Consider the following 20,789-nt stretch of genomic DNA (forward strand, 5'->3'; position numbering starts at 1 on the left):
TAAAGCCAGTGGATATGTTTACATGGACAGCAATAATTTGACTACTGGGTCCACTGACCATGGCATAAGTCTGAATATAAATGTGCAAACAGAAATTTCCAATTACCCAAATACCGTAGCACTATGCGTATCTGTATTAAGCTTAACATCGAACAATGAAGCTGCATAATGCGAGACATGGAAATGTCACATTCTGACTTTGACCTTTTGAGTTTTTTAACATAAAAAAAATAACAGCCGAACTTTATAAACAACTGCAACTGCCATGATTGCAACCAGAATTATAAATGTTACATATTTGAATATAATCAATATCAGAAAATAATGCATCTACTGTATTTGTGGAGGGCCTCGTTATTTTGGATATGGTGTTGTAAAAGCGAACAGTAAATACCGATGTGAACATTATAATCAGAATGTTTTATATGGTCATGACAGGAGTTAAGAAATGTTTTTTAACTTTCCATACACAAGGTTAGTAAGTGTTTTTATCATGTTAACACAATTTTTATAGAGCAATATGTGCATTGCCATTACAGTACGAGTTTCATCTGTATTTTGCCAATGATGTATATCAGTCTCACAAATAATTTAGATCAATGGCATCCCCAAAATCAAATAATCAACAGCTTGTAATAGTTATTTGCTTCAGTTAGTTTTGTAAATAAGCCCGACATCATCTGGATACAGGGCCAAATATGATGGCTTACCTCTCAGTGGTGGGATCAGAACAGTTTAAGGGGTATTTGAGCTCAATAACGGTCCCATCTTTATCCTGTAGAGTTCCATGATCTCCAGTGTAGTACTCCACCAACTCAGCTAACGTAGCAAACTTCTCCCCGCCGTAAAGGTCATAATAATCACCCGTGTTCTGAATCCTAATATGCGTGACCACTTCCCCCACTCTGAGAGAAAGAGGTAGAGAAGGAAACAGGATTGAAGATGTACCATTCTCAGTAAAATTACATTTCTGTTTATTGGCTTACTATTAATCAGATAGAACATGCATGGCATCTCAATTAGGACCCTATACATAAATTAGTCGTTTCTTTCAGAGGGAAAATTCAACAACATCAGGACGTAATGTCGCAGGAAATGGAGTAATAGTAACTTCACAAAGTGTGTAGAAATTGTATGTGAGCGAGCATGTAGTAATTACTTTACTTGAAGGCTTATTCACAAAGGATCGCAGCAATGTTTCTTGTATTTATTACCCCAATTCTGTTTCCTCAGGCTTGCAGTTTTAGCTTCCTGAGCTTGAAGGATTCAATACCTTCTCAAAATAAATAGCTATGTTCAAGTATGCCAGTAAACCAACTTTGGTTACGTGATTTGGAACTGTGGTGCACTAAATAGGACACATTCTAGTGACATATACGAGGAGGACTTACAGGAATGAAGGTTCATTCCCATTCCCTTTCTCTGTCTTTACACTGTACTGTCAGCTTTATAATAGCATATTAATTAAAGGCTTAAAAGCCTGTATTAAAAAAAAAACAAGAAAAAAAAACAAGATTGATGACTTATGATTCTACACTAAATTACAATGTTAGTGACACTTAATTTCCATTATTGTTGTTAACATTGTAATTTTATTATATTGTAATAAGGTTCAATAAACTGCAAATGTGGTAAACAAATAAAGGTGCCTTCATAAAAGCATGACATACTGTATTTTCAATTATTAAACATGGGAGATTTATTATTAAAACATGCAAATTTAAACAAGTATTATTGAAATTGCTCTACATATGTTTATCTGTATAGAACAGAACAAAATAGAATAGAATATAAGTCAGTGTAATTATCAGAATCGTAAGGCATGCTTTTGACACTTCTCTTTGCCCTTTAAAAGTAAACTGACATTAGGCTGGTATTTAGTAACATCGAATCATCACGTGACAACATCGCAGACCAATTCTACTAATCAGCCTATTGATGTTGTTCATCATTAAGTAGACCATTTTTATACAAAGTAGAATTGACAATAATAGACTCGTATGTCTGAAGCATATTTTACAGTCTATATATAAATCAAATGAATTAGGTTTATGGAAATAATAAACACACAGATAAATGCGTGAATTATTGTATTGTTATGTAAAGTGAACTGTAGGTAGCAGGTGCATGAATAAAAGAAAAAAAGAGAGAAGAAAAAAACAAAAGATTGTTTAGGAAAGTACATCAAAATTTGTTGACTGCATGAAAATAATTTAACGTCAGAAAACCACAACCCACACCAACGCTTCTGAAAAATACAAGACAAAAATGTGACGGACAAAACACAAATACAGAATCAAATTAACCCCACAAATAATGAAATGTTAATTCGCTCATTGTGTGTGATGTCTGCCTAGAGAGAAAAAAATAACTGCTTGTTATCCATTCCAAAAAAATCAAATAATTGGTTTGAAGAGTATATAAATGTTGTCTGACAAGCTCTAGAACTAAACACGGTCAGAATCAGAGGAACAAAGACGAGTCTCAAACCAGTCTAACGCAGAAACATTCAGTAAAATGGTTTTTTTTTTAAGCCAACACAGAAAGGGTTCTTTTCATAAATAGAGCAGCTAGTCCTGGAAAGTAGTGAAGGCTATCTGTCACCCAATCTGACCTCAGCTTATCCTCAGAACCAAATTTTCACCTCTAAATGACGACATATAAAGTTACTAAAAATGGAAATTTTTATCAGATCATCAAACAAACAAAAAAGTGCTGTACCTAACAGACAGGGAGAAATCGCCAACATTCTTCTTGCTGGGTCGGGCCAGGAAGCTGCCATGGACGCCTCGGGTCTTCAAAACGGTCTCTGCGTCTATTCCAGACAGATCTCTGTGGAACCACCTGGTTAACATATAAATGAGCATCTGTTAATATGATAATAATATTACATTTTACATGAGTGCCATCACACGAATAGTACAACATATCGTACGTAGACAACTGTACGCAAGCCAAATATTTAATAATTAAAAGAAAAACGAATATATTTTGTTCAAAATGACCATAAAAACAATATTTGGACAATTTGTGGCAGTCAAATGTTAGTGTAACATTTGCATAGTTGATGTGATGAACTGCACCTGTGGTTTAGAACACCTGTGTGGACTAGAGGGGAAACTGACTTCATACATCTACATCTTGGTTGGTTAAAATTTAACTGCAAAAATGGCTCAGAAAAATGAAATTAGTTCTGAGAAAACCATAATTTGATCCAGCTGATTTCAAATTTTGTTATGTATTGCATTCATGCATTTATAAAAGAGTCCAAATACTGTTTAGGCTGTGTGTGTGTGTGTGTGTGTGTGCGTGCGTGTGTGTAGAGGAGGCACAGAGCTGTTCAAAAGCAAATGGGCAAATGTTTTCATTTATAATGATGTATGATAATCATTCATGGCACGGTGAAGCACATGCAAAAACAAGCACACTCTACCAAGGCCTACCAAACCACCAAGTGCATTTGCAGAAATGCACATTCACACAAAGCCCAGGCACGCATTAACATAAATAACACGGTGCACTTTGCAGTTGCATTCACACATACCAAAAACGCTTTTTTACACATATTGCAAAACGCACAGATAAGGGTCTAAGAAAACAGAGTAGCAAAAACTGAAAAAGGGAAGAAGTTGAACAAGATTGGAACAAGAGAGTCTCAACTTACCGAACCATCTTCCTACTTCAAATGTTCCTCTTCCAGTCAGAAAGAAAAAAGAATTGAATGCACATTAATATTGTAATAAACAAGATACATGTTTAAACATAATCCAGAGCTGTAAAGAACAGTCTTCTTCTCTTCGTGTCATACGTCTGCACTCATCCTCTACTTTTCCATTTGCCTCCCTCCTTCTATTACCTGTGCATTGACATCCCTCCACACAACCACCCACAGCCCATAATCATTAGTCTACCGGCATCATACCTGCCCTCTCTGCTTCTCCTCTCTCGAAACGTAAACAGTGTTTTCGGTGCTTTGAAGAGCAGGTCGTCCTGACAGTGTATATAAGCCTGTCGTATGTCCCTCCCTCTCTCACTCTCTCATGCACTGTTACAAACTCCTTCCTTCCTTTTTGTGGCTTGTTCATAAAACAGTGAAAGCAACAAGAGAGGTAGAGAAAGATCCTGAGATGGCAGATTGATTTCCTGGTTCTTCAAGTCCTTTTAGTCAAGAACTAATCCAGAAAAACGTCCAGCTCACCATTTGAAACTAAAAGAGACAAAAAGGGGAACTACAGGCTGAGCAATCTATCAAAAACAACAATGAAATGCAAATTACCTTCTTTTACACAGCTTCTGAATGTACTTCTCTTGCTTCCTATCATTTATGCCTTTTTCTCGCAGGTTGATTTGTTGATTTCACAGGTTGGTGTCAGTCTGACAGTTAAAGTCCATTTTGTTTAGTGTACATTGCACTTCCTTGTTTCCAGACTTTCACCTCACAGAGAGAGAGAGAGAGAGAGAGAGAGAGATATGTATGTTATGGTTTGTTAACTGCATGATTTACACAACTATTACATAAAAATGGCCTAAGGTGTCTTATATAAATAGCCAGTGTACCACAAGGCCGCATGGTCATCAAAATAAATAAATAAACAAATTTAAATTTAAAGTGGCATATTTAACACGCTTAATAAAATAAAAATAAAACGTAATTTTGATAAATTACACGCGAAAATTGGTGTCAGTATGATTTTATTTAATGCTTTTGATATAAATATCTCATGCTCACCAAGGCTGCATTTATGTGTTCACAGTACTGCTAACAGTAATATTATGAAAAATTATTAAAATTTAAAATAACTGTTTTCCATTTTAAAATGTTTTCAAATGTCATTTATCCCTGTGACGGCAACGCTGCATTTTCAGCAGCCATTCATTTTGTAACAGTCTTTATGTGACTTTTGATCAGTAATGCATCCTTGCTGAATAAAAGCATTCAATTCGTACTGACCTCAAAAATACCTTTGCCTGACAAAATGAAATAGGCCTACACGTTAAGATCGTAAGTCTGTCCAGAAAGGGAGATTATTTTTGCCTTGCAAATTGTATTCGTCTAGCCTCTAGGTTGCAGCTAACATTTGAATACAGGCAAAGTACAAGATCCAGTTTCACGATACCACATCAAAAAATGTTTTTTCAAAAGTGGCTCTTTCTATAGTTACCACTAACTTAGAACCATTTTACAAATACACAGCCAGATAAAAAGGTATTTAGCAGCAACTGCAGGTGTGTGTTCAGTAAGGAAGATCAAACATATAAAAACTAAATCACACATTTCTGGAAACACCTTGCCATTTGACAGGTGGTCAAAACAGAATAATACATCTTACGCTGTTTTTTTTTTGTTTTTTTGTTTTTTTGAATCACAGGATCCAAAAAGCTAGACCATCTTCTAAATATTTTTTTTTTAAATATATTTCAAAAAAGAATTCAAAGTTAATCATTCTCAAGTTATTCTACACTGACAAAAACAAACCGTTCCATAGTAAAGTTCTCCATGTTTTTGGAGACTTGCAATGGTATTCTTTGATTATCAGTCCACAAAATAGATCAGTATAGAGAAAGCCAAAAAATGAACTGCACACGATTATAGAAAGGTCAGAAAACTGTCCCTTACCTACATGACATGCTTTTGTCCTCTTCAGATTAATACTTGGTTGTATACACGCACGCACACACACACACACACACACACACACACACACAGTAATACAATGTCAAGTTCTGCTTTTGGATTAAACGGATCAAACATCATTAACATTTATTGATCTAATAACATGCAAAATGAAGGCTTGACTAACTAAACTAGACTTGGCGTGTCCTCTTTTCTAGTCTTCCTTTCCCAAAGCATATTTGCTCCGATAAGTTATCTGCCTCCACCCAACCATTTTAGTTAATTGTCATAATTTCCCCATCCTGTCTTGTTGTTGTCTTTCATTAACTCATGCTTTCTCTCTGCACTATCCTCTGCTGTTCTCCCCTCCATGTAATCCCTCAACATGATTGCTACTTGTACATCAAGCATCCAAATAATCCATTTATAATCAGATTGAGAAGTCTTCATCTTAACACCTCAATCAATCCATTTGAGCTCAATGCGAATAAAATTTCAATACAATAGACAGGGCAATAGTGCAGAAAGGGAATGTTTAGCCATGTAAACTCATGAATCATACGATTTTCCAAAATGGATTTGGAATCAAAAATACCTGCACACATGGTCAGTTCCGTGATGCGTACGTTTCTATACGTCTTACGAACTGGTGAGTACAGGAGACTGAATATTTTCAACATATTTCCTAAAAAAACAAAACATGTAGCATGTATAAAAAAAACTTGGCAAGCTACTCCTTAATAAAGAGACAACACTGCACGCTTAAGTTACCTTTTTATTGCAGGTCTGAAAAAACAAACAAACAGAAGACATAATAACAATAACAGGGCAACAACGATAATTACAAAGTGAGATATTCAAAACTCCCGAAAGTGTAAAATTAGACGTTAAATAAACAGCTGCATTTTTTCACCTGTGCTAGGGGGATTTTGTCTTCTCTTTTAGGAAAAAGAAACCGTGGCGTACTCTCTTATTACATTATTCAGGGACCAATCAGGAGAGAGAATGGGGAATAAAGGTGGATTTATTTTAACAAGCACAGAATTGAATACTAAACAATAGTGAACATGGAACTTGACTCTTCTTAAAGCAGCAGTTTTCATAATGGGAAAAAAATGTGTTTATAATATATACTATATTTATATATTTTTTAATTCTAAAGGAATGAAAGGTCATTTGATGGCCTCATAAGAGTTGTGGCCCTGTCCAAAATGCATCTGTGAAGTTCCCAAGATTTCAGAAGAGTGCTTATGTGTTCGTACGTTTGAAAAGCCTGCATCAGTGGACTATTACCTGACAGTCTATCTGGCATCAAGCCACCAAAATGTGAACTCGGAGGAGGATGTCACATGGTGGCATTTGGGACAGGGTCTGTGTTTACATCAGCATAAACCTTTCACTCAGTTTCCAACTGCTGCCTGACAGTACTTACAGAAGGACAAGATGGAGACCACATGATTTTAGGTTGTATCTGGTTGGAAACCAGATGTTTAAGGGTTTAAACAGGCATTTGAAATTCAAGCTTGTGGAAATGCACAAAAAACAGTGATTCAACTAGTGTGAATTACAACATAATACACACCTGAGGAGGAAAGAGTCCCCACTGCAAAGATCCATTCCACACAAAGCAGAAATCCATACCAGCTCTTCAACCTTGACGACACTTCAAGCACTACTACAGTGCAGAGGAGGTGACCTGAAAAACCTGAACTGGATTTCTATTGGAGAATAATTTGGGTGCTGTGTATTCTAACATATGTACACATCTCTCAGGTCAGTAGGTGTGTGTTCAGAGGATTTTTAAATGGAGGGGGTGGAATGCCTCTAAATTGAATTTAACAGGAAATGTTAGGGAACCACAGTGTGTTAGATATAGGAACCACTCCACTCTCCTTCAGTCCAAACTAGTGTGGGCAGCTTGAACTCATTTCAGATATATACAACGGATCTGATCACCTGACCCAAGTGTATGTGAGATGATTCCTCATCGTGACTTATGAGAGGTATGGGTGAAAAATTCATCCAGGGGTCATCAGCGTGGCGCCTGCGTCTGTGTGACCTCCGGTCCTCGGCTAGCCAGCCTGCTAAGGATGCTTCTTTCTGACATCTGCAGCCGCACAGCAACGGGCGGTATTCGAGCGATGGTTGCTGGGAGCCGGGTGACATCTGCCTTCATGTCGCTGAGCAGCTCCTCCAGTTGTTTGAGAACTGACAGAAAGAATGGTGATTGAGATTGGTGAAAGAATGGTGGAGATTTTTGAACACGTCTCCATTTATTTGAACATTTTAAGGAATTAAATTCAGACATCTCAACATTTTTGCCTACGTGCATCAGTAAAGCTACAGGATGTAATAATCAAGCCAAATGTGGTCTGTAAAGATATATTGAGATAGTAAGTGTGAATTTTTGTGGATTAGAGCAGTGCTGTGTTAGAAACAGTGTTAAGCTGTGAAAGTAGCTGTGCGAAGATTTGTATAATAATTAGGACTGGTATCCTTTGAGCACCTTACAATTCGATTTGATTTCAAATTCAAATGTATTTTTATAACGCTTCATTTGATTTACAATCATATTTGATTAGGATTGATATTCAAACAGATTTAGATTCATATTTGATTTGTATTCAAATTTAAATAGATTTAATTCAAATTCAATTAGACGTGGATTCAAATTCAATTTAAATCTTACTGGATTTAGATTCAAATTAAATTTGATTTAGATTATTATTTGATTAGATTTTAAATTCAATCACATTTGTATTCAAATTCAATTTCAATCTGACTGATCTGGATTCATATTTGATTTGGATTTAAACTCAATTAGATTTAGATTCATATTTGATTTGGATTCACATTTAAATAATTTTTTTAATTCTGATTTTCATTTAATTTGCTTAATTAATGAATTCATATTCAGACTTAGACGAACAATTCACTAAAAATGTGATAATCAACTTTTGTTAAAAGATCCAGAATCAAATGTGAAATAAATAGTAATCATTTTTGTAATGTAAATCCTTTTTCCCCTGACTGCTAGTAATAATAATAGCTATTTTGAATTTATGATGTGCTGTACAGAGTTAAGCGAGTTGTTGTACCTTTGTGTAGAACTGCATTAGCAGGCTTGTTTCCTGACATGGACTCTTTACTGAGGTGCTGGTGTGACTCCGCCAGACACTCCACCTCACTGAAGCGTGTGTTGAGTGCCATGGAGGGGTGAGAGGGGTCCTCTGTCATGTTTAGATATGCAGCACGTCTGAGCTGCTCCTCAATCACCAGAGCTTGTTCCAACAGCTAAACGCAGACATTAATGATGCAGTTGAAAGAAGAGCCAACAAATTTAGCTCTAGGAAAACAATGAAGCCAGTGAGAATAAGTTTTGTAGTTTCTGTACATCTCTAACCTTAAACCTGCGAGCAAGGAACTTGTTTTTAATCTCAAGGAAGTTTCCTCGGCTCATCTCTCCCTTAAAGGGCTCGTTGAGTATGGCGAACCTCGGGTCATTCTGCACATCCTGCCAGCGAGCATAGCCGTGGCTGATGGTACAGAGATTAAGGACATAATCTATAAAATTAGGAACAGGAATCTATAAAATTATAACAGCAGTTTCCACTTGATTTTTAGTAGAGGATAGTTTTGATTCATTTGACATTTCTTGGCCACTACATAATTCCTGGAAATTGTTTTAGTTTAGTTTTAATGACTACTGGATAGTATGACACTGTCATTTACAGATAATGGTCATAATAAATATAACTTCTGATTGGTGGTAAATTTTTTAATAATACAAACAATAAAAAAAGAATAATAAAATACACTAAAAGACATATTCCTTTCAGTGATGCAAGCAAATTTGTTGCTGTATCGGTACTAAAAAGACAGTGACTACCAAAATGATCAATAAAATGACGTTAATATGTCAAGGATACTGTATGATACCAGCCAGCAGCCAGTAGTCGTGGCGACGATGCCAGATCTCGTAAGTCTTCTTGGTGACCGTGGCGGCTCTCTCTTCATTCTGCCAGAGTGAGTGAAGCTCTGGAGAGAGAAACAGAGAGATCATTGATTCAAAATTCACCAGCACATACACATATACACACACACAGTAAATTCCCAGCGTACCTGTGAAACCTCCGTCAGCGATGTTAAACATGAACCTCTGCTTCACTGCTTTCTTCTTCTCCTCACTCACTCCATCCCCTCCTCCACTTGTCTCTTTGGTGTTCTCTCCGTTTTGCAGCTTAGCGGACTCCTCTGACTTCACTCTGTCTTTCTCGTCTTTTGGCTCTGGTTGAAGAGAGAAAGAGACATTATTGATTGTAACAGTTATGTGTGGTATAAAGGCGTGTTATTTGTGTTAGTATGTACCTTTCTTCTCATCTCTTGCTGGGCTGGTGTCCATTTTTTCTGTTTTCTCTTCAGAAGATTCTTCTGCAATGGAGTAAGAAAGTATTAATGCTACTCATGGGACCTTTACTAGAGTTTTCATGGAATGAAAGTGGATATTAAATCAGAATTCAAACAAATGAATGTCTAATCAAATCGAAAATAAATATTTAAATGTTAGGTAGTGCTCAGCTCTTCACCTTTGGTTTTGGATGTGTCTACACTGCTTGTGGCATCTGAACTTTCAGCTTTGACATCTGAAGATGAGTTTTTCTTCGATTCAGTGGACTTCTCCTCTTTCTCTCCATCCTTCTCATTTTCTCCATCCTTTTCTGCTGATGGTGAGGTGGCCTCTCTCTCCCTTTCCTTTTTTTCTTCTTTCTTTGCTGGACTGGAGGATTTCTCACCTTCATCAGGAATCTCAATAATCTGAGAAAAAAAGAAGGAACGTGAGAATGACAGTTGGAGACATGAAGAAAGAAAGTGAGACAGGCAGGTGTTTACAAAAGGAAAGTGTTTAAAAATACAGAGAATAGAAACAGGAAGATGAAGTGAAAAAGTGAGACTGTAAATAACAAGTACCTCATCCTCCTGTCTGAGCCCTTTCGTCTCCTTCTCTCCATCCCCCTCCATCTTCTCCTCCAGCTCTTTTACTTCTTCGCCTTTGGAAAGGTCTTCTGTTTGGATAAAAGAGAGTCAGATTAATGCGTAACGATTAGCTGCACAGAGATGCTGGACAAATCTTACTTCTCATTTCAACTTCCAACTTCTCATAAAAAGGTAAAATGATCTAAAAATTAGCTGTTTTGTTTTTTCTTCATGTTCACTGGACCACATGACTTTTGGTAGGCAACAATTTTTACTTAAAGATCAGTTTATACCAAAGGAAAAACTACTACACCAACTAATAAAGTTAAAATATTATTAAAGACAAATGAACAGTTAGGAATAAAATAAGAACAAGTACAAGCTTAGATAAATACAAATAAAGTAAGGTCTAACAGTAGTATTGTGGAACAGTAAAGGAATAACTGAATGTAAAAGAACACTGCAGATAGCCTAGAAATCCAGACGCACCCTAGCGGCAGCAAATGTAATTTGCAGCCAGGGTCGTCTAGCAACTCTCTGTTGGCTTGCGAGCTGGAAAAACCAAACTCTAGTCAGGCCAATCACATCGTGTATAGAGTCAGTGGGCGGGCTTAACATAATGACGGCAGAGTTGCAACGGTTCAACGTGAATTCCCAGCTACTTGAAAACAAAGAAGATGGCTGCTGCTGCTGGCGAACAGCGGTTTTTCGAATCTTCGTTGCTCTGGTTGGTTGTAGCACTATCCTATTGCGTGCAGAGGGAATTTGAAAGACAACCGTTTATCCCGCCCCTCGGATTGAGCCCTGCCAATGGTGTGTTCCCAGACCCAACATCTTGATGTGGGTTTGGCTTGTCAGGCTACACTGCAGAGTGTTCACAGTATAAATTAAAGGTGCAGTGTGTGATTTTTAGCGATATCTAGTGGTGAGGTTGCGAATTGCAACCAACATAAGTTGCGGTGGCTGACAGGAAATGATGTTGTTGTCTGAGACAGCAGAGAGTAGCCAGTTAAGCAATGAGGTTTCTTAACAAAGATGAAGTAAGAAATTATGTTTACTTAACTACTCAATAAAACAAAATGTTATTGCGAATATTATTGTTACTTGTTCATCATTGTGTCAGTGTTTTATTCGCTGACTTTAGCTAGTTTCTATGTACGAAAAGCAACATAGTGACGAAACACTTTTGTCCATTAAGGGCAACTGTAGAAACATGACGGCGACTTAACATGTAAGGGGACCCGTTGTGTATGTAGTTAGAAACTGCTCATTCTAAGGTAATAAAAACATAATGGTTCATTATGTAAGGTCTTTATACACTACTAAACACATAGTTATGTATATGATATTGCATTTCTGTCAACAGATCCTCCTAAATATTACACAGTGCACCTTTAAATATAGATTAATCTTTATTAAAGCTGTTTTTTTATTATTAACATTAATGACACAGACAGAAGGAGGTATTTATAGGCTGCTGACACTTATGCACAGATCCAATATAATGATACACATCCGATTTCTTTCGCACCTCTTTTATGTTCACTTGAGATGTAACTGTGACATAACTGTTCACTACAATACTTGCCGAGATGGTAATTCTGATATAATTTTGTCTGTATTTGTCCATTCAAGTATAAGAAGACAACTCAAGAACTCAATCTGAAACGCGGCTCCCTGTGTCCGGCTCCCTCATGGTGTGTGCACAGAAAATAGCGCGTGGGAAGCAAATTGAGTTCTCTTTCCCTTATTCTTACGCTTGAATGGTTTAAAATCGTTTAAATGTTTAAACTGACAAGACTTATAAGCACGTGCAAATGAAAAACTTTCACTCTTATGATGGTAAAATGTTGAAATTAATCCGCAAATCACGCGTTTCGAACCGTAGGTCCTGGTCCGCAGGGATCAACTATGATTCGTTATACCCATAATACAAGGACATGATATTTACTAGATGTTTTTGACTTCGTGTCCCATAAAAAAATGGTTTGAATTTTAGAACATTCCCTTTCATGGAGTGTGTAATATAGCTGTTTGTGAAAGTCAAAAGTGCATGATAAGTAAAGTTATTGTCTCCCAAAAGAAAGAATCGACTCTGAACCGCCTTTACGAGTCATTTGTATTTCATATCCTACTGCGTGACGGTTCTACTAGAAAATACATTTGCATAATGCCTGCCTATGTTGTATGTTGACCGCTGGCGATCAAGCGGCATTTTACAGTCTTACTGAAATACTTCTGCACATCAGCTGTGGGCCACTATTACCTAAAACTTTGTCTATTAATGCAGATTGTCTGTAGTACTTACTACTTTGAGTAATGAAAAAGGATTGAGCAAGATTTCTTTTACAAATATTTGTTACATCATTCATTCACCTTAGTTGATACAGTTCCTGCATGTGCAGCGCAATAAATTCGAAATATACACCGGTTTGTTGATGGACATTCACTTGTTAATGCTGATGGTGAGGAATTAGTTGCAACATCTCATGAAGAACGTCAAACTGAGTAGCGTATCACTGAGAAACGTCCTGCTCACGTTGTACTTGCGATGGAGGTTGAATAACTAGTTCTTCGAATGTTTCAGCATCGGACTCGCACTCGACGTCAAAGGTAAAATCGACGTCATCATTACTGTCTTTGCAGTGTGTACAATTTTTTCTGGCTTTAAAAGGGATTTAGAGAGACTGATTCATCCGTCGAGTCGTTTGAAAATCAATGAAAAAATGTGGTGATGTGCAATTATATTATGAGAAAATGAAATGTTTTTTGACCTTTTATACATGTAAACCTGTTGTAGGACACTCCAAAACAAAATTAGGAGCCTTTAAAATAGCATAACAGAGACACTTTAATACAGAATTTAAAAACATCATCATAGATGAGGTGTATTCAATTCATTGTATGTATGAATACTATTACAGTATTTATTAATATTTTGAATTAGCTTCTATTTTAATTGTTTTAATATTAGTAATTGTGCTATGCCAGAGCTTTTGACGTTTTTATTAGTTTTTTTTATTTAAATACATTTTTTTGTTATTTTAGTACTTCAACTTAAATAAATTTCAGTTATTTGCCAAGGAACCAACAAGGTAACAATAAGGCAAACAGTTTTTCATCAAATATTTATATTTTATTTTATTATATCACAGCTTTATTTCAATTAATTTTTAAATAGTTTTAGTTAACAATAACAACACTGATATGCGTGTGTGTACCTGTTGCTGGTGTGTTCGGCTGGGTATCTGCAGGCGTCCCTGTAGAGGGTGTTTTTGGATCTTCTCCCGCTGCAATGGCCGCCGCTCTTTTGCTTTCCTCCTGTTCTTTCATCCAGGGCATTGACCACTGACCATTGACATGCTCAAACTCCTGCACCTGTTGGAGTTTAAAACAGTCAATCACATAACGCCACTGTCATTCACAGAATCAAATAGCTCTCTATTTACCACTAAAGCACTAGCAATCATAACTTCACACACCTTCTTGCGGATCAGTGACATCACACCTATGCGTGTGAGAACGTGTTGTCGTGACAGTCCTTCCCGTGGAACGCCATCAGCAAATGTTTCTGCCCCGTCGGCGCCTGGCTCACACAGGTGACGCATAAAGAGGGACACGTATGCCCTAAAAAACAGAGAGAGTGCTCAAGTAAATGAAGTTAAAATAAATGACAAGAAATCCTCTGGAAGGAATGTCAGACTCACTTGAACTCCTTCTCTGATTTGCCTCGCAGGTCTCTAACGAGCCACTGGGTGGTGAAGGCATCCTGGGGAGGCATCCCATAACGCATCACTGCATTCAGGAAGGCCTTCCTTTGTCGAGCATTGAAGCCCAACACCTAATGAGGAGAGAGAGGTTACGTATAACTGAGTATGTGGAGGGAATAGTTGAAAAAATTGAAAGGTAAGTGAAGTTGTACCTCAATGTTTCCTCCCACTCTGGCCAGTAGGGGAGGCAGTGGTTTGTCTTTATCATTCCTCAAGCCTTTGCGACTTGGTCTTCGGGAGTTAGCTGCAAACGAGGACTATGTCAATACAAATATATATCTGTAGAATAAATGCTTATTCAGATAAAGATGGTTTAATTTCATTCTTTACCTTCAGACCGCTCATCAAAGTCCTCATCACCCTCCTCTGAAGCCACAGAGTAATCTGATTGGTTATCAGACTGATCATCCTGCCAGTCTGAGGACACAAATGGATGGGGCAATATTTTATTGAGCACTTGAGTTCTCTTGGCAAGAAAATATTTAATTTGAGGGGACAAAATACAAAATCATGCTGACATCTACAACAAAAAGGTCAAACTTTTGGACACACTAGATTAAGGTTCTAGAATTTTGGACAAATTCAGTCCAAAGGCTTATGCCTAAATGCTATAATTTAGTCTTATATTTTGTTTATATACAATGTATAATTCAATTCATTATCATTAAAAACAACATCAAATTGATTAATAGGTGGTTTGCAGTCACGTGATTGTGATGACGCGCGAAATTCAGATGGAGGGCAGGAAGTGAAGAGCGGAATGGACGAGATGGCGGAAAGTCCGTACAGGACTACTTTTGACGCTATTACTAGAGAAATATACAACAAAAAAATCGAAACATATGTTGGACGTGATCCTTACGTTATGAAGAGGAGCGATTTTTCAACTGAATTGAAAGATTTTGCCTGTAACGTTACGAGTTTGTCTTCAGTTACAGGGGTAACTTACAAACTCAAAGAAAAGAAGAAACAATTACTTTCACTTTACGAAGTTCAGAAACTGGTACGTTACACAAACATAGCCACATAAGTTAATTCACCTTTGACAAAGTGATCACTGCACACACAGGCATTTTCCGACGTAGGTTTGCAAGCCATTTTTTTCCGGCGTTTTTCTGTCAATTTCTTGCCTTTTTTTCCCCCTTATGAACAACAACTTTTGGTACTCGATAAAAACTCCTCGTGGTTTCATCGATTTGAGCAACCATAAACGACGCAAAACATAGGCATTTTGAGTTTGTTATAGTGGTTCTAAATGTAGCAAATCACTTCCTGCCCTCCATCTGCATTTCGCGCCATGGCAACGCAGTGAGGTGACGTCATATGCAAACAAGCTATAAAGCATAAATTCCAAGATTTTGTAAATAATTATTGTTTCCATAATAAAAAAAAGAAAATAACTAAATTTTTTCATCATATGTAAGTTTTTTGTTAAACATTTTTAGCACATACAACATAATTCCCATATTTTCATTTTATAGTTTTGATGACTTCAATGTTATTCTAAAATGCTAAAATAAGTTATTAATAAAGAATGGGTAAGTGTGTCCATACTTTTGACTGGTAGTGTACATCCAAACAACAACCACCCAAAATTATAAAAATTAATAAACCATAAATATAATAATTTATAAAAAAAATAAAGGAATTATTTTAAACATGAAACATTATTTTCATTGGAAAGGATTTACAGATATTAAACAAAATTTAGCTACCAGACCTAAAATCACACAAGTTCATCTTCATCCATACAACACACATGCAACTACTCACGAACATACAGGGAAAGAGTAGTAAAAAAAGCTTAAAAATGCGCCTGTACCCCGTCTACTACCTCTGTCCTCCTGTGAGCAATCGTTGTAGTTCACGGGTTTGCGTGGCCGTTTGCCTTTGCCCAAGTGACGAGCGAGATCTTCCTGCTGCTGCTCATAATGATGGCGCAACAGTTTCTCCCAGTAATCAGGATCTACACTTTCTTCCTGCTTAATGATCTCTCTATCCACATCCTCCTCCTGACGAAGACATACCATAAGATATAGATACATATGACATAAACACACCACGCACACAGACAGTCACAATCCCACACAAACTTACCTCCTCTTCCTCATCTTTGACCACATACTGGGCCACTTTAAAGGAGCTGAGGTATTCATTCATACTCTGCAGCTCTGTGTCGTCTGTTGCATCTTGGTTTCTATCCAACAACCGATCAATGGCCTTGTCATCATAGTGGATCACACTGCCGTCTTCCTCCTTATTGTCACCTCCTGGATAAGAGATATTTACTTGTTTTAGAATTGATTTTAATCTTTACTTTGTCCCTTTCTTGTATCGAGCCTGTTAATTCCATTTTTGTATTTGTTTATTTTCCATATTGTCTAGTACTAGAAGTGCTTTACAAGCATTGGCAGTATTTTAAAGGGGTGGTTGATTATGATTTAATTTTTTTAATTTTAGTTAGTATGTAATGTTGCTGTTTGAGCATAAACAACATCTGCAAAGTTATAATGCTCAAAGTTCAAAGCAAAGGGAGAAATCGATTTATTTTTAAGGACTACAACAAATGGCTGGTAGGGACTACACAAGCTTCCTCCTGGGTTAGTGACATCACTAACCCTAAAATTTACATAAACTCCACCCCTGGAACACAATTTATAGATTATCATGACAGAATATGCTAATCAGTGACTAGAAGATAACTACACAAGCTACATAAATTCATCAACTAACCATTCAGAAATGTTGTCTACATGTTTTCACTTGTTCTTGAGTCTCTCCATCTTCCTGACTTCGGTTTGAACATAAAAGGCTACAAGTTTTTGAAATTTTCAGTGCATGTCTGTGTGAGGTAAAAGAACAAGAGCTCTTGAAGCTCTGCCTACTGTGTAGGGAGCAGAAGCTCATTTGCATTTAAAGGGACAGACACAAAAACGGTGCGTTTTTTGCTCACCCTCAAAAAGTGACAATTTTAACATGCCATTTAAAAATATCTGTGGGGTATTTTGAGCTAAAACTGTCTCCGGGGACATCAAAGACTTATTTTACATCTTGTGAAAAGAGCATTTTTTTTGTTTTGTTTTTGTTTTCTGCACACAAAAATAAATAAATGTATATACAATATGCAGAAAAACTATTATTTTCAACCTTCATTCTGACCCTCTGTCTGAAATTATCTATTTTAAGGAACGGCTACTTTAAAGCATGTCAGTAAATGGCTACTATTATGATTAGCTAATGTTATTGCATTGGAAACCGTATCAACGCCCACGCAAGTTAAGTGTTTTGAAAACATTATCCATATACAATTTTGCATTTACAGACAAAGCATTATGAAATCATTTACTTACAATTTGCGGTGCAGCTTCTGTCAGATCCAATACAGTTGGCTGCTTATTCTTTCAACGAAAAGTTCTTTGCAAACTCTCCATTAATTATACTGCATCATTTGCTAAACAAAATGCCCCGAACAAACATGTAATACTCGGACACGATAAGCGACGTATTTTAAAATAAATATCTACTTGTTTCTGATGCTGGGATCCTTCTGAGGTCTGCAAAGAGACGCAATTGAGTTGTTTAAACTGGGCGCGTCACGGCGGACGTTTTTTCACTTGTCCGTTTGTCCCGTTGTCGACAGACTCAAGTGCATAGAGTATGTCAGAAACTGAATGCGCATCTGTATACTGTATCCAGTCACAGTGTAGAAATCATCAGTGATTATAATGGGTTCCATTTGCTATAGATGCAACACGAGTCACGTGATGCTCACATCCTAGGCAAATGACGACTGATTTAAAGTGAGCAGTAACTGGGTCAGGTGATGGAATTTATTTCAGCCCAGGGCTCAACAGTAGGATTTTATTTTATTTACCATGTCAGATGTTTACTTGTAACATTTGTCCTGGCCCATTACAAAGAAATGTTGCCACACATTTTATTTTTAACCTACTGAGGCATCAGAGCGAAACTCATTAACATAAATGCTCAGCATAATAAGGTCATGTATAGTTTGAAGCTCTAAATAATCTTTAAAAGCAGAACTTCACATCTACACCACAGCTACTTGTTGGGGATATTATTATCATATCCGAAACTGACTGATACACAAAACAAGTCACACATAAACTCTTAAAGGATAAGTTCACCTCAAAATGAAAATTTCCTGACAATTTACTCACCCCAATGCCATCCAAGATGAGAGAAATTAATTTTTTTGAGGAAAACATTTCAGGATTTTTCTCTACACAATGGACTTCAATGGCATTTGAAACTGCATTGATTTGGACTTCAACATCTTGGTTGCCATTGAAGCCCATTGTGTGGAGAAAAATCCTGAAATGTTTTCCTCAAAAAAACGATCCACTGAAGAAAGAAAGACATAAACATCTTGGATGACATTGGGGTGAGTAAATTGTCAGGAAATTTTCATTTTGAGGTGAACTAATCCTTTAAGTACGAGCTGAACACCTGTAACTTACTGTAGCCAAAGTTCGGCTGCATTTAAATGTCATTATTGTTCTGTCAAATGTCTATTCCACTTTCTGATCTCAAATCAAGGTCATGTTTAGAAGATGAAGAATTACTTAAAACAGTGTTTTTCTCACCCTCTCCGAGCTCATATTTGAAAAGCTGTTCTGTGCCGAACTTTAAGATGTCATCCAATTCTTGTTTGGACATGGATCCAGCCTTGGAGCCCAGACCGGGCCGCACCACCAGATGGGTCAACATCATCTTCTTCTTTGCCACCTGAGACACAAGGGTCAGGCGATGACTTTTGCAAGGGGTAGTGTATGATTGTTAAGTGTTTTTCTACATAATTTTGTATTTGCCTGGGTTTTAAACAGTTTCAAACCACTGTTTCATATCTCACCTGTGTAATTCTCTCCTCAACGGATGCTTTAGTGACAAATCGATAGATCATGACCTTCTTATTCTGACCAATACGATGAGCCCTGCTAAATGCCTGAGAAAGACAACAGGAGAGAGATCGTGTCAGAAAGAGTTTGTCCACATAGTCTCTCACAGAGATGCAGGTGTTTGATAGTTTTAGCATCAGGCATTTCACATCGTCTCTACCTGGATGTCATTGTGCGGGTTCCAGTCTGAGTCGTAGATAATGACAGTGTCAGCAGTTGCCAAATTGATGCCCAAACCCCCTGCTCTAGTGGACAGGAGGAAAACAAACTGAGGAGCGCCAGGAGCTGCAATGAGAGGAAATAGACATTTTTGATCAAAACAAAACATCCATAATGTTGATCAAACTGCTGTTATGGCTGGCAGTATCCCCTTACCATTGAATCTATCGATAGCTTCCTGTCTCATCCCTCCAGTGACCCCTCCGTCTATCCTTTCATACTTGTATCCCTCGTTCTCCAGGAAGTCTTCCAGCAAATCCAACATCTTTGTCATCTACAACAGTAGATTTAAGTATATTAGAATATATAGTTTTATTCTGAGTATATTTGTAATCTGTGTGTGTTTCAGGCATGTGTGTGTACCTGTGAGAATATAAGGACTCTATGTCCACCCTCCTTCAGTTTTTTCAGCATCTTAAACAGAAGCATCAGTTTCCCAGAAGCCTTTGTGAGGGCACTGCCATCATACATGCCATTGGGCATTTTAGGGGCTTCCTGCAAAATGAGACCCATATCGATCACCCATTAAGAAGTATTGTTGTTATTAATTTAAAACCTAAAAGCTGTCAGTTCCCCCATTTCTACTGTAAAATGGTAGTTGAGAGTGAGTGAATGGAAGCTCACATTAGCAGCTGTGGGAAAAAGGTAGGGGTGGTTACAGCATTTCTTCAGGTCCATGACCACATTGAGCAGAGAAACCTGGTTTCCTCCTCCACGAGTGTTCAGAGCTTCAAAGTTGCGTGTCAGGATGTACTTGTAATACTTCCTGTCCCAGAAAAACAGAATTGTCATTTAAAAAGCCTCCAGTAAATGTAATAAAAGGACATTAAATGGCCCATTTAACTGTATTTTATATAGACAAGACTGAGTAAACAGAATCATCAAACTGTCAGTCATACAGTACAATGATAGATGCTGTAAATAACAGATGTTGTCCAGCAGGTGGCACAAATCAGTCTGAGTGAAAATTTAGAAGAAATGTGCAGAATCTTAAATAGAACATTCACTGACAATTACTGAACAAGTCTCGTACTTCTGCATGGGGCTGAGCTCCACACGCACGATGAGCTCAGTTTTTGAGGGCATGTGTTTGAAGACATCAGCTTTAAGTCTTCTAAGCATGTGTGGACCCAACATGTCGTGCAGTTTCTTAATTTGATCTTCTTTAGCTATGTCAGCAAACTCTTCCAGGAAACCTTCCAGATTACTGAAACACACACATATTTGGTACTGAACAATGTAAAAAAAAAACTGAGGGCACACAAAAATCATCATCGCACTCACTTTTCAATA

The 20,789-nt window shown here is 37.2% G+C and overlaps 2 protein-coding genes across 5 annotated transcripts in view; both read right to left on the bottom strand.

Moving 5' to 3' along the window:
- ptpn6 (protein tyrosine phosphatase non-receptor type 6) overlaps positions 1 to 6,377 on the bottom strand; it is a gene marked incomplete at its 5' end in the record, with an annotated part of 21,999 nt that extends 15,622 nt beyond the window's left edge. Inside the window, 6 exons of one of the 3 annotated variants that reach the window (XM_084386150.1) lie at positions 711 to 905; positions 2,722 to 2,844; positions 3,665 to 3,693; positions 4,277 to 4,435; positions 5,618 to 5,652; positions 6,210 to 6,377. In XM_084386150.1, coding sequence (XP_084242276.1) covers positions 711 to 905; positions 2,722 to 2,844; positions 3,665 to 3,672 — 326 coding nt within the window. Of the gene's footprint in view, positions 1 to 710; positions 906 to 2,721; positions 2,856 to 3,664; positions 3,694 to 3,922; positions 4,208 to 4,276; positions 4,436 to 5,617; positions 5,653 to 6,209 lie in introns of those variants that run through there. The other 2 variants (XM_084386149.1, XM_084386148.1) reach the window with 2 other exon arrangements.
- chd4b (chromodomain helicase DNA binding protein 4b) overlaps positions 6,377 to 20,789 on the bottom strand; it is a 24,687-nt gene continuing 10,274 nt past the window's right edge. The window contains exons 19-40 of one of the 2 annotated variants that reach the window (XM_084386147.1): positions 20,530 to 20,703; positions 20,121 to 20,262; positions 19,860 to 19,991; positions 19,653 to 19,770; positions 19,438 to 19,562; positions 19,232 to 19,324; positions 18,966 to 19,107; positions 16,456 to 16,628; positions 16,193 to 16,370; positions 14,689 to 14,775; positions 14,511 to 14,602; positions 14,296 to 14,429; positions 14,071 to 14,215; positions 13,810 to 13,966; positions 10,583 to 10,677; positions 10,201 to 10,429; positions 9,983 to 10,045; positions 9,737 to 9,901; positions 9,544 to 9,652; positions 9,018 to 9,150; positions 8,713 to 8,908; positions 6,377 to 7,822 (exon numbers count right to left, since the gene is read on the bottom strand). In XM_084386147.1, the coding sequence (XP_084242273.1) occupies positions 7,647 to 7,822; positions 8,713 to 8,908; positions 9,018 to 9,150; positions 9,544 to 9,652; positions 9,737 to 9,901; positions 9,983 to 10,045; positions 10,201 to 10,429; positions 10,583 to 10,677; positions 13,810 to 13,966; positions 14,071 to 14,215; positions 14,296 to 14,429; positions 14,511 to 14,602; positions 14,689 to 14,775; positions 16,193 to 16,370; positions 16,456 to 16,628; positions 18,966 to 19,107; positions 19,232 to 19,324; positions 19,438 to 19,562; positions 19,653 to 19,770; positions 19,860 to 19,991; positions 20,121 to 20,262; positions 20,530 to 20,703 (3,058 nt within the window). In that variant the 3' untranslated portion in view covers positions 6,377 to 7,646. Of the gene's footprint in view, positions 7,823 to 8,712; positions 8,909 to 9,017; positions 9,151 to 9,543; positions 9,653 to 9,736; positions 9,902 to 9,982; positions 10,046 to 10,200; positions 10,430 to 10,582; positions 10,678 to 13,809; positions 13,967 to 14,070; positions 14,216 to 14,295; positions 14,430 to 14,510; positions 14,603 to 14,688; positions 14,776 to 16,180; positions 16,371 to 16,455; positions 16,629 to 18,965; positions 19,108 to 19,231; positions 19,325 to 19,437; positions 19,563 to 19,652; positions 19,771 to 19,859; positions 19,992 to 20,120; positions 20,263 to 20,529; positions 20,704 to 20,789 lie in introns of both variants that reach the window. The other variant, XM_084386146.1, reaches the window with a different exon arrangement.

This window comes from Rutilus rutilus (genome assembly GCF_951802725.1).
Source record: "Rutilus rutilus genome assembly, chromosome: 17".
In the NCBI taxonomy this organism is placed as follows: Eukaryota; Metazoa; Chordata; class Actinopteri; order Cypriniformes; family Leuciscidae; genus Rutilus; species Rutilus rutilus.